The sequence below is a fragment of the Scatophagus argus genome, chromosome 15 (genome assembly GCF_020382885.2).
Source record: "Scatophagus argus isolate fScaArg1 chromosome 15, fScaArg1.pri, whole genome shotgun sequence".
NCBI classification, from domain to species: domain Eukaryota; kingdom Metazoa; phylum Chordata; class Actinopteri; family Scatophagidae; genus Scatophagus; species Scatophagus argus.
In genome coordinates, this window is record NC_058507.1 from 7,035,749 (window position 1) to 7,048,722 (window position 12,974).

At 40.0% G+C, this 12,974-nt stretch overlaps 1 protein-coding gene and 2 gene segments (V, D, J or C); all 3 read right to left on the reverse strand.

Annotated features, from left to right (window-relative positions):
- LOC124071462 overlaps window positions 1-11,486 on the reverse strand; it is a 34,444-nt gene extending 22,958 nt beyond the window's left edge. The window contains 2 exon segments of the V gene segment in view: window positions 10,798-11,119; window positions 11,212-11,486. Of these exon segments, the coding sequence occupies window positions 10,798-11,119; window positions 11,212-11,263 (374 nt within the window).
- slc1a8b (solute carrier family 1 member 8b) lies at window positions 370-9,404 on the reverse strand. Its single transcript, XM_046412037.1, has 11 exons — window positions 8,781-9,404; window positions 7,396-7,475; window positions 6,694-6,909; window positions 4,645-4,687; window positions 4,332-4,545; window positions 3,293-3,392; window positions 2,407-2,640; window positions 2,093-2,287; window positions 1,855-1,989; window positions 1,609-1,759; window positions 370-1,135 (listed from the first exon to the last, which is right to left on the reverse strand). The coding sequence occupies exons 1-11, from the start codon at window positions 8,943-8,945 to the stop codon at window positions 989-991; spliced, it is 1,680 nt and encodes a 559-aa protein (XP_046267993.1). The 5' UTR covers window positions 8,946-9,404; the 3' UTR covers window positions 370-988.
- Window positions 11,487-12,174: 688 nt separating the features above from the next.
- Window positions 12,175-12,780, reverse strand: LOC124071473. The segment is given in 2 exon segments: window positions 12,175-12,485; window positions 12,636-12,780. Coding segments are annotated over 2 exon segments (456 nt in total).
- Window positions 12,781-12,974: the final 194 nt, after the last annotated feature.

Genomic DNA, 12,974 nt, shown 5'->3' on the forward strand with positions numbered 1-12,974 from the left:
GTGGCCTGTCCACAGAAGAGTTGTAGTATCTTAGAGAAATCAAGTTCTCTCCCACTGCAGAGAAGACAGAGCGGCTCTTCACAAATGTGTGGACATTTATGAAACACATGCTGAATCATTATCTCTGGCAAGTTAGTTGAGCCACTTCACAATCTTTCTAGCCCTGGTAGAAGCAGAAACACCTACACCTTGTCACTGATCTAAAGCATGATAGACCCATATAAAGCTCTTTAAAGGGACAGTTCACTCAAGATAGTCCACAGACTGTGTTGTTAGCAGTTTCATATTGGAGGTGAATTGTACCTTTAAATATGTTTGTAGGGTCTAAAATAAAAACAATCATTGACAGGACTTGGAATAAAGCAGATTTTTATTAGAAAACATGAACACAAAATTAAAAGCATAGGTATAAAAACACAAAATATCAACTAATTAACATCATGTAAATATTCTTGTTAGTGTTGCTTCAGTCTAAAACTGATAAACTGATAAAAGTTCACTTTAGCAAAATTTATTTGGTTTCTGTTTACTTTCAAGTTCTCAGAATTATTGTCCAATCTGAGATCAAGTTAAGGCATCTCAAAATCTTGACTGAAGCCTAAACCTCCAAATAAACTTAATCAGAACAGCTCTATATGAACCTGCTCTGAAACTGACTGACAAACGCTAATCAGTGCAACACACGTGCATTTCAGAATTCCCCTTTACAAAACTTAATGTATTTCCTCACAACTCCTGTCTAAACTGAATTGAGACATACAGTACATCAAGTTTCTGTTTTCAGTACACAGGCACAGGCAAAATCCATTTCAGCCACCAAACCCTGACACCACAATATATTTGATTACTGGTCTCATTCAGGACGATAACAGGATTTTAACCAAACTGGATTTTTCCAGGCCTCAGATGATGGTCCCTTTGTTCCCAAGAGGTGAGTCTTTGTGCTGTAGAAGGCAGTTTCCCTTGCTGTCCATCTTCTAGAGGTGTCTCAGACTTGACAGAGGTTGTAGCAGGGCACGGGTCTCTCCATCACATTGTCTCCATCCACCTCAAACACGTAGTCGCAGCGGTGTGCGATGAGAGGAGTATCTGAAAATGCCACACTCTGATTGCCAAAGGAGATGACTGTGTCTCTCTGTAGGGAAAAAATCAGCAAAAGTACAGTTAAGATAGTACAAGTAGTGTTCAAAGGTTCGGCTTTAAAATTAAAAATCACTAAAGTGAAGGTCTGTACGAATTTCAAGCAAAGTTCTGAAAACAATTATTATCTTCAAGGGAGTTTTTACCCGTGCTAGTGGTGTGGTGCTGTCCTGACTGAGACCAGTTCTCTAGCACCTCTATGAGGCTGACATTTGAGATTTTTGGAAAACACACAAAGGGCTGACACACAAAGACAACCACACATGCACACACTCACACCTAGGGATAATGTGCATGTTTTTGGGATCGTGGGAGGAAGCCGGAGTACACAGAGAAAACCCACGCAAGGACAGAGAGAACACCACAGAGCTGCCAGAAATACTTCAGATTTAAAATCAGATTTCCAGAGCTTTAAAATCATCACACATACTCTTCTCTTTGGCCTGTACAAACAAAAATTGTCCTTACCCGTTGGGGTCCACCTCCATTATTGGCAGAAGCAGTGGCATTAGATGTAGCAGAACTAGCTGCTCTCTCAAAGTCCTTCCTGCATAAATGAGCCATAATCCCAGCAGCAAGGGCATCGCCGAGAACATTGATCATCGTCCGGAACCGATCGCTGAGAACAAGATGGAAAAGTCATTTGCATGTTGCCCTGACAGCACCTATGAGACCCAGTGATGCTCTATATAATATAATCATTGTGGGACTCACAGAACCCAGTCAATGGCCACAATCAGCGAGATGTCAGCAGGCGGTAACCCCACAGAGGTCAGGACAATCACCATGGTAACCAGACCTGCTTGAGGTATCCCAGCTGCCCCGATGCTGGCTGCTGTTGCCGTTATACTGATGAGACAAGAGCCGGGATGTTAAAAGATGTAAAATAAATTGGCTTTTGACAATTTACAACTTACAATAGGAGGATAATGAGGTGAATGTTTATTCTCACCTAATAGTAACCAGCTGTCCAAAGTCCAAGTCATACTCATTGACCTGAGCGATAAAGATGGCTGCCACTGCCTCGTACAAAGCTGTGCCATCCATGTTGATGGTAGCTCCCACTGGCAGAACAAAGCGAGCGATCTGCCGGTCCACTCCACAGTTCTCCAGGAGACACTTCATGGTGATTGGCAACGTGGCCGAGCTGCGGAGGACGGGAGGAAATGCTCAGGTCAGGGTAATCAGTGGGCTTCATTCCAAAAACTATCCATCTACCTGGCTGGGAATCTACCAAAAAATCATTAACAAACTCTCTTCTGTTACCTGGATGACGTGGCCAGTGCAATGACCAGAGCCTGCAGCAGCCCTCTGATATAAGGGAAGGGGTTTTTGCGAGTGAAGAAGAAGAAGAAGAGGGGCAGCAGGATGAGGCCGTGCACAAACAAACCAGACAGGACAGTGATAAAGTACATGCCCAGCTTCTCTCCCAGGTGGGCCGGATCATGCATGTCCAGGATCTTCCCTGCCACAAGGAACACAATGCCAAAAGGGAAGTACCTGCATGGAGGAAAGAAGATCATCATCATGGACTTTGTTGTGGACCAAAATGAGTTTTCATTGTACCTTTTCAGCACAGCCCCAGCTTTATGAAACTCTGCATTTCATCACACATATTATATGAGTATATCAAAAATTCAACCTCTGAATTTTGAAACTTTCAGACAGACTTTCATTGTGGAATTTCTTTTCCTCTTTCAACAATGACAGGACTATAAAAAAAGGTTTTGGCGTGGGAGAACTTTGCTTGACCTCAACCACACCTGAGAACTTTGGGATTAATTGCAATGCCGACTGTCAGTCTTATCTGGTCCAGCATCACTGCTTATCCTCGCTAATGCTCTTGAGACTGAAAGTGAGCAAATCCCCTCAGTTGAGCTGCAGAGAGAGGTGGCTGTCACAGAGGCAGAGTAATGCCCAAGACTTTGAAATAAGATACTATTCAGCACTAATCTTGTCTATGAAAGTGCCTCTTTGTTCCATTCATACAAATGTAATTCAAGAGTTGACTCATTAGCTCCCATGAGAAGCATTAAACACACTTCAGATGCCATCGGTGACTCTCTGAGGTTTATTTTGGGATATAATCTGACTCTCAACTGCGTGTAGTCTGTCTATTTTGGGGTGTATTTGTGTGACACAATAGTCTTACCACATTGCAGCGTTAATGATCTTCATGACGCACTCGTTGATGCACTGACATACGTTGACCAGCGGTGCTCCACGTTCTCCCATCTTACCCAGCAGCAGACCTGAGAACAGACAGTCCTTTAACATATGTCCTACGAGTCCCTACTCACGCATTAGGTTTACAAGTTGTAATTAATGGTTAATAAAGCATTTACCAATGTTTTAAATATCAGATGAGTCTCTTAGGTTGGTTATCACGTCTGACAATGTCAGTAAGTCATTAGAAAGTAACCTAAATAAATTTATACTGCAGTTCTGTACCGACGTACCTGTACAGTAGCTGGGTAATTCTATTTTTCTGCTACTTTATATTAATATACCACATTTAATAACATAACAACATTATATAACAACATTTAATACATTTAATAAATAAATTACAAAATTTATTGTTTAAGATTAAAACTAGCTCTCAGGATTGTGACCCCTAGTTATAATGTCTGTAGTGTCTATGAGTTGTTAGCAGTTCAACCACTGGAGGACCAAGCAGGCTATTTATGTAACCCCAGTTCTCTGAGTAGCATTTGTTTTGATGTCTTACCAGACCATAATGAGACATCAAAACAAATGTTATGAAAGAGGACTTCAGATTACTTCCTTGACACTGGTTCTCCGAGTTGCATGAGTGAGATGTCTCACTATGGTCTATAAAAGAGAACTATTACACTACACTAACTGTATATAAATAGCAGTTTTTAACTGAACCTTTACCAGATACAACAGTGAAATACTGATTACAGTTTGATGCACTGGAAAAAAAATTTTTATGAGTTGCTGGGGCTATTTTTCTGTAGAATGAGTATTTACTTTTGAAACTTTAAGTGTACCTTGCTGAATACTTCTGTACTTTCACAGAACTAAAGAAAGAATATTTCTTCCTCATGGTGTAATGGAAGTAATAATGACTCATACCTGATCTGTAAAGCATTAGTCATGAATGATTGAATGAATAAGGATTTTGAGATGTTTTTGTGCTGTAATACACTCTGTTTTTATCTTACCCATGGTGGCAGAGAAGATGACAATCCCCAGGACGTTCATGCCCTTGCTGGTGCTGGGGACAATTTTATACTTGATGTCGGGAGCAGGGGTGATCTCCAGGAAAACTGGGTGGCCCAGCTGAGGGTTGTGATAGTCAGGCATCACATATACATAGTTGGCCTGAGAGTCTTTTACATCCGAGGTCTGCACGATAGGAACCAGGTCTGTTCGGTACTGGAGTAGAATGAAACAAAGTGTTGTGAACATGTGGATATTGATCATTGAAACAGCTTTGTTAAATCTGTGGTCAGTTTCCTCCTCATATCAGCTTACCTGCTGAAAAGTTGCTTCAATTAGATTTGATGGGATCATGTTCCTAAGACAATATAGAGAGAAATATATCAGTTAAACACACTTAGTAAGACTCATTTCATGTTAAAAACCACAAACAACTTGGCAAATATATTCAAGTTGGATACATTTCACAGCTACTGTTCCTTGCACAAAAAGAGCTGAAGACCTTTGCTTACAGACTTTTTATGCAGTTGCAGTTCAGATTTCCACTGATGAAGATCACAGTGTGTATCAGAGAAAGCTCCAGCAGCACAGTTACTAATTGGACCTTGTGGTGTGGTTTTCATCTTTGATGTCTGATTGTGCCTTTAGCTGTGTTCATATGTGATGAATTACCACACTGGGGAAGTTATTTGAATCATTCATTGAGATGATATAGACTGAGAAATCTTAATTTTTGACCAACTACTAACCTGTAAGATTAACTGTAAAGATTTTACATTGTACTATTAACTTCAGGTGGATTTTGCTTGTAATGATGACATACCTTCACTGAAATAACATTTTCAAATGTTTTATTTCAAGTTGAGCATTCTATGCTATTTTTACTCATGTAAATGTTTTGAATACTACACCACTTGCTGTTGTAGTTATGTGAAATTTTTGACGGTCTGACCTCTGTTCCTATATCATTTTCACTATTGCATGTCTAACACAATAGCCACAAAGTAAACTCAGCAAACAACAATAGATATATTTTCATACACCCAGGAAAACAGGAAGGAAGCATCATGTGCCAGGATTGTATTTATACAGCAATGACACTGAACACATGCAAGAAAGCTTGTCAAACATGTAAGAGGTCTGAAATGTACACCTGACTGTTGGCTTATAGTGGCACACAAGCCATAGCTCACTGAAGTAAGGCTTTTAGAAGAAGGTATTAATGGACCTCTGACATGAATGGCCCTGCAGTAAGCCCGAGCACACACACACACACACCAGACTGCAGACTCTGTCTTCCAGAGTGTAACATTGCACACGGACCTTCTGTAAAAGTGAAGGCTTAACAGATCACAACTAAGTGTCTCCCTATTCTTAGCCAACCTGCTGCGAAGCAACAGTCTTACAGGCACATTTTTCCCCTCTATTTCTGACTTCCCTCCACTACTGACAAAAAACATTTCTAGGTGCAGATTCTGATTCTGACTGATTTCATCACCATATGCAATAATATATTGCAATTTGATTGATTTTTTTTTTTTTTTTTTTTTTGCTGTATTATATTTCATTTTAAAATTCTTGCAGCTGGCTAAATGTTAGAAGAAACCAGATTACTCACAGAGAATTTCATGATTTCTGTTGTTTTGTCGTGAAAGCTATTACGTCAGCAAGCAGGATCAAACTGCTGCCTTGAGATTTTGTGATTAGGGAGCTTCCTGTTCCTGAGGAAGCAGGGAGAGATCACATGGTCTGAACTGGATCCGTACTGGAATTAACTGGTCTGTACAGGGGTTTTTTTTTGCAGGTGTTAAACAGCATTACACAGCAAATCCTCATCCTGGGAAATAACACTAATAAGACAGAAGAGCAGAAAATCTGGAATCTCCTGAATCTCCAACTGCTCCTTGGACACCTGACATGGCAGCCCACTGCTCCTGTGTGTTTCACTGCATGTGCCATGTGTGTGTTCAATCAGTGAAGGGTTAAATGCAGAGAATAATTTTGGTGTATGTAAAAATATACTGTCAGCAGTCTGAAGAAGTTTAATGTATGTGTATGCACATATAGATATATTTATAGAGAGTAGTCTCCTCTCAACTCCTGAAGTTCCTAATTGGAATGTAAATTATGACCGGCACACAAAAAAAGAAAGAAGAAGTGTCTGCATGGATATCTGTAGCTCCAAGATGCTGGCCCTCAGAGGCTAAGTAGTTGCCAGATGTTGTCAGCAATGTTGGAGCCAATATGCTCAAGTAGGGCTGACAGGGATTCAGCCTTCACCTTGCTTAAGGGTACCTCAGTATGGTAAAGGTTTAAATTAAAAGATTCTCATCTCGAAGTGAGCATTTGTCTGTTGCTATTAACCTGATCAAGTCCAGCAGAGCATCAGCGGAGGTCATAACAGGTCCTGAACTTGAATGGTGGCCATCTTTCTCTGAGCCCGTTCCTGGGTGGATGATGAGCACTAGCACTATGCCAACAATGACAGCGATGAAGGTTGTCCACAGGTAGTAGGTGATGGTCAGGACTCCCAGACGACCGCTTGCCTTTGTGTCCATGGCTGACAGGCCGGACATAAGGCTGATGGGAAAACAGGAGGTTTAAAACTGTTAATTAAAGAACTGTATAATTTAGTTTCAATTTACCTTGACTAATTGCAAAACAAGGGAACAATCAACATATTTGTTTTATCCTATTAAAAAATTGATGGACATGAACATTTCTATTCACCAGGGTTTTATGATTACAGTGTTCACAAATCGGATGTGGATCTAATCATTTTAATTTCATTAATTTTTAAGATGAAGAGACTGAGAGAAGGAAGAGGCAATAATTCTTAGACAGATGTTGCAGATCGAGCTCATATTCTTTTACTAATGAGGGTTTCCTTTAACACATGCACATAAAAACTCTTTATCCAGAATTCCCAATAACAAGATGTGAATAATTAATACTTGTAGAGATTTTTTTTGTGGTCAATGTGGTCAATTTAATCCTACAGTTGTATTAATATCGGATTGTTTATCTGTATATTAGAATAACAACACAGGTGAGGGTTTTTCTTACCTGGAGGTGATGAGTGGCAAAATTAGCATCTTCAGCATCCTCATCAGCAGTTCTCCAGGGAAGGAGAAGTAGATCTTAGCCTGTATTAGAGAGGAATGCATGAAACAAACCTTACTTATGTAAACCCCTGCTCTTTCAGTGTTTATCAAACTGCTGAGACCAAATAACATCTCACAGCTGAAAATCCTGTGGGTACACACTCATACTACAGCATTGTAGTGTGTAGAACAATATAATGTTAGTAGTTAATAAATCTAATGCTAATTGTACTATAACACTTGATAATGCTCCCATTATTATTACTATTATTTTTATCTTTTTTTTTTATCTACAATTTGAATTTAGCACTTGGAGAATGAAAATGTGCATTACTGTTGATATTATGAAATCAAAGATGGTTTGATTTTCTTTGGATAATAAAGACCAAATTAGTTATTCAAATACAGCGCTCTTTTAAATAGTTTTGTCAAATGACAACAGCTTCATAAACTCACAGCAGCTATGAATGTGTCCCTTTGTTGCAATTTGCTCTTTATGTTTCACAGCTTCTTTCTTTGCAGACGATGCAGCTGTATGTTTTATGGGCTGCTGCTAGCACACAAGGTTACATTGCTGAGCAGACCAGGCAATAATAATTTATTCTTGGTCCATTTAGGTCATATTACATCCCTCTAGTGTTATGTCAGGAGAAAATGAAGACTTTCAAACAGACATTTAAACTTTCAAAATTATTTGCTGTGCACTGAAGAAAAACTCTTACAAATAACATCCAGCTTTTAAACCTGCAATACATTATTAGCACACAGTTGCCTATTTAGTTACAAAGCAATATTATCATTCATTTTGAACTGTATTTCTGGCCGCCTGATGAATATGAGTTCGATATTTTCTCTCTTTTAGCTCTGTTTTGGCTTCCACCATAAAATTACCTGGCTCTTGAGCTGGTAAATCCTCCACTGTGTTTACCAGTTAGTCTCTAACTTTGTCTATCTTCCGATTGGTGCTGAGCAGGGAGAGTACAATGGGTTTATAGTTTACATTTAGTGATGAAAACATCCCCCTTCTGCTGATGAAAACAACTCTTTGAAATCGAGAGTGAAACAGAACCAAATTGCAGACTGAAGCCACGAGTAGAAAGAATCTATAAAACCCTATAAACCCCATGAACAATGCTTTCATTCTAGTTCTAAAGAGATCCAGTGTTATCGTGGAAATATTGATTACATTTCCTTTAACTATTTCTGTCTGACTTAATGCTTAGTTAATTTGCACACAGTATTAAAAATCCCACTACATTCTGTCGAGGCAAAATAATAGAATACTGTAAGATCCATTGCCAGTCACACTGCCTCCTGTTGAACCTCTATCCATGCTTTTAACCATACCTGTGTGGACAGGTTGAGTGACCTGAGGAGAAAACCAAGCACACAGCCCGTCACGACAGCAATGACCGAGAGTGTCAGCAGACCATTCCTCTTGCAGTAGTCCTTCACGTACGCCCTGAGTTTCGCAGGCACTATATTATTCAACATCTTGTCAAAACCCTCCATCCCAGATCAGGCTCAGTCTGTATCCCAGCAAGTCCCCCCTCCACGCTGATTGACTGCAGATATCCAGATATCCTAGTTGTGTCAGGCCAGTTAGTTTGTATCCGACAAGATCCGAGGCAGGGAAGAGCCAGTGAACCTGATCAAATGTGTGTCCTCCTTCACAGTGAGGAGCTCATCCATTCTGAGAGAGGAAGTGTTGACTAACTTATTCTTGGTAAAGTATTGCCTAGAAGGATTATCCCTATCCCATGTGAACAGAAGCTCCCCCACAGCCACTTAGGCTTCATTAATGAAGCTTAAGTCAAGACTTCGGCACTGATTAGCTCCTCCATTTATAGCTCATTATGGGTTGTTACAACCTGCCTCCAAGTCATCCCATTCATAAAACAGGTGCTTGAACTTGCATTCAGCTCTCAGCTGAACAAATTCCTAGAAACTTTCAATAAATTGTCCCATTTGTTCTACATCCTCCACTCTGTCATCATAGATCTTACATCAATCAACATACATCAACATTTACTCACAAGATAAAAATTATTTACATTTATTATTGATAAGATGTAAGCAATATAAAAGCTGCTGTATTAAAAGTGTTATCCAGAACTTTTTACTATTTAAATGACCACTGACACAACTGCCACAAAATAATGTGTAAGTGAAGGACTGTACAGGCAGGATTATCAGAGGGTAGGATACCAGCGTCAGCGTCAGTATTCGAGTCATGCTGTGACACTTGTTGTCCCTTGATCTTGCCATGACGTTAGGCCTCGCTGTCAGTGCAGGGGTCAGGGCATGTGCTGAGAGGCCTTAACGTCAGGACCTGGCATTTAAAAATAATTCCTGGTTGGCCCGGAGAAGTGCCTCAAGTGAACTTGAAGGTGAACTTAAACCCTGCAGGCTGCTGAGGTGAATGTGTTTGCACTCAGCAATTTATTGTATTTTACTGTACTTTTAACAGAAGCAAAGGATGAAATCAGTTTTTTTATGCATGGCTGTAAATAATAGGAAAACAATTCAAAAACAGTGGGGTATCAGCTACAGTGGTCATAAAGCTGCTAACAGAAATCACAGCATGTCATCGTTATTAGCCGTTCCACTTATTCTGGCTTGCTGTTTGCATGTCTTGTTAATACTACAATTGACCTATGTCCACTGACGTCACAACAGCCATGCTGACCTAGGAACAGATCCAAATTTGACTGTCCAACAATGTCTGCCTACGTCACCTGTAACCAATCCAATAACATATAATCCTTGTCTGGAACAATACACACAGCGAGATCAACAAACCGTAGAAAGGAACACACACAGTTAGACACTTGTGCCTTTGCTCTTAGTGAACGTTTTTCCAACTAAATCTTCATTCAGTAGCCATGAACTACGAAGTGATCTCTAAACCTGAGATTACCCAAAACCTGAAACTAAATTTAAAAGTTAAAAAAAAAAGATCAAATTTTGATTTGATTTTCTCTACATGCAAAGTCAAAGGATCGCCAATGAGATTTCAGTTGATCCTGAGGGAGGCACTAAAGTTGGTCAGAAAATTCATTACTAAAAACCACAAATGTTCTCATGGTAGCAAGATATGTAAAGTCAGTGTTTCCAGTGTCATTGGGATTCACCTTCTGGGAAATATGAATGTCCATATGAAATTATGTGCCAATCTATCAGAGTGGGGAAGAGATCAGAATAAAGTTTGTGCTTGGTGAGGTTCCTGTCAGTTCTGTGTTCAGTGGTCGTGTCAGAGTCTCTTCCTCTTCAGCAGCTGCAGTCGGTTCCTGCTGTAACAGCTCAGAGTCTCTGCAGTCTGACTGAGGGAGGTTTTTGTACGACTACAAATCACTGTGTGAACACATACACACTGTTTATTACATGGAAACTCTGACAGTAATAAACTGCTGCATCTTCACTCTGAACTCCACTGATGGTCAAACTGAAGTCAGACCTGCTTCCACTGCCACTGAACCGAGCTGGTGTTCCTGATTGACGGTTGCTCGCTAATCTTATTAGGAGCTTTGGAGGCTGTCCAGGTTTCTGTTGGTACCAGTGCATACCCTCATTACCATCATCCCATCTGAAAACAGCCTGGCTTGTTCTGCAGGTGAGAGTGACTGTGGATCCTGGAGTAAATGTCACTGCTGCAGGCTGAGTCACAGTCACCTGACCGCTGCAACCTGCAGACAAAAACAAATCATTCATTTATCATCAGACACAAATGAGAGCAAAGGCAGCACATGATGTTTGAAATGTTGCAGAGTGAATGAACCTGTAAAACAGCAGCAGGCCAGCGTCCACATGAGGATGGTGATGAGAGTCATGGTGGTTGTGCTTTCTGCTGTGTTGACTGACAGATCTGAGTCCTGCAGTGTTGAACTCACAGGACTATAAACCTTCTCAGTTCACTGGAGGATCAGCTGACCATGCAAAGCCTCCTCTCTATGGAAATGATTTGTCTGCTGTCAGCACACTGAAGGCAACGTGGGACACAAAATCAGGAGAAATACTGCTTGGATCTGTGACCTTAATGGAGCAGAAGAAAATATTTCTATTAGAAGTGCAGTTGAGGATTTCAGGATCAGTTTGTGTCCACTGTGGTTGGTATGATATGTCTGTTTGTGTGTCTGCAAACTCATGACTCTGCTTTGGTCTGCAGCTTTCTGTCACTATTCTTACTCATATTTTGCTGAATTGTCACTATTTTAAAAATGTCATACAAAAACTGAGCAAATTTAAAATAAATCTGATAATATAATAAATATCAGTCCTTGTTTTGTGTCATATATTAATCATGAGAAACACACACTTGATCAGACCTCATCTTTCTATCACACGTCCCCTCAACATCATCTCAGGTTTCTGTCACCATGTGTAACAATACTGTGTGAAATATCAAATCTAATATGTTCATCATCTGTTAATCATTTGAACATCTGAAACATTTACAGCTGATTGTTTCATGCTGCTGAATACAAAACTATTTGTGATAAAAGTTTTGAACACTTTGTTGCTATCAGTGGATATTTTTAACAACAGTCCTGTTCTTGAAATCAAAAGATTTAATGATGTAGAATTAACTTGAGGCTGCATTTTAAAAACATTCTGTGAGTTTGTTTCTGGTTGATTTAGATTCATTGTGGTTCTGCTTGATGACTCTTCACCAACTCTGTGCACCTGCAGCAGGCCGTTTTCACTTCAGTCAAACTGAAGGAGGTTTTTGTACGGCTCTAAATCACTGTGTGAACACACCACCACCATGGCTGCCCAGACAGTAGTAATCTCCAATATCTTCAGCCTGAACACCACTGATGGTCAGAGTGTAGCTTGAACCAGACATACTGCCACTGAATCGAGATGGAATTCCTGAGTATCGATCAGTTGCACCATATATCAGAAGTTTGGGAGCCTGTCCAGGTTTCAGGAGGTACCAACTGAGATCATCATCAATATCTGAACTCCCTGTGGCGCTGATTGTCACAGTCCCTCCAAGACTAACAGACTTGGATTTGTCAGTCTGAGTCAGGAAGCTGTTGGCAGAAGACTCTGAAATGAGAAAAGAAAAATCTTCAGAAGAAATGTTTAAAATAATTTGAAACAGCAGTTCAGAAGACAACAAAACTATTTAAGGCCAAAGTAAAAAGTGACTGCATACAGACTGTATTTATGTTAAATATTTTGTCAAAATCTTCTCACCCTGACTCAGGAAGCCCAAAGTGACTATCAGAGTTATTGGCAACTTCATCCTGATGCAGTTTTCAGTGTGAGTGCATGAAAACAGTTCAGACTCTCTGCGACATAAGAACTTAAACTCTGAGGAGCAGCCAAGCATCAAAGTCATGCAAAAACATATTTAAAAAGGCAAACACACACCTGGTCTTTTGAAACTGAGAACGCATGGGCAGAGTGACATTTCATATTTGTGATGATCATTCAGCCGTTTTTTCAAACGTTCACGTCACAAAAAAAATTACGTGCTTTTATGCTTCTCTTAACAGTAAATGTTCTCTCTTTGTTTTTTTTATTTCCCATTTG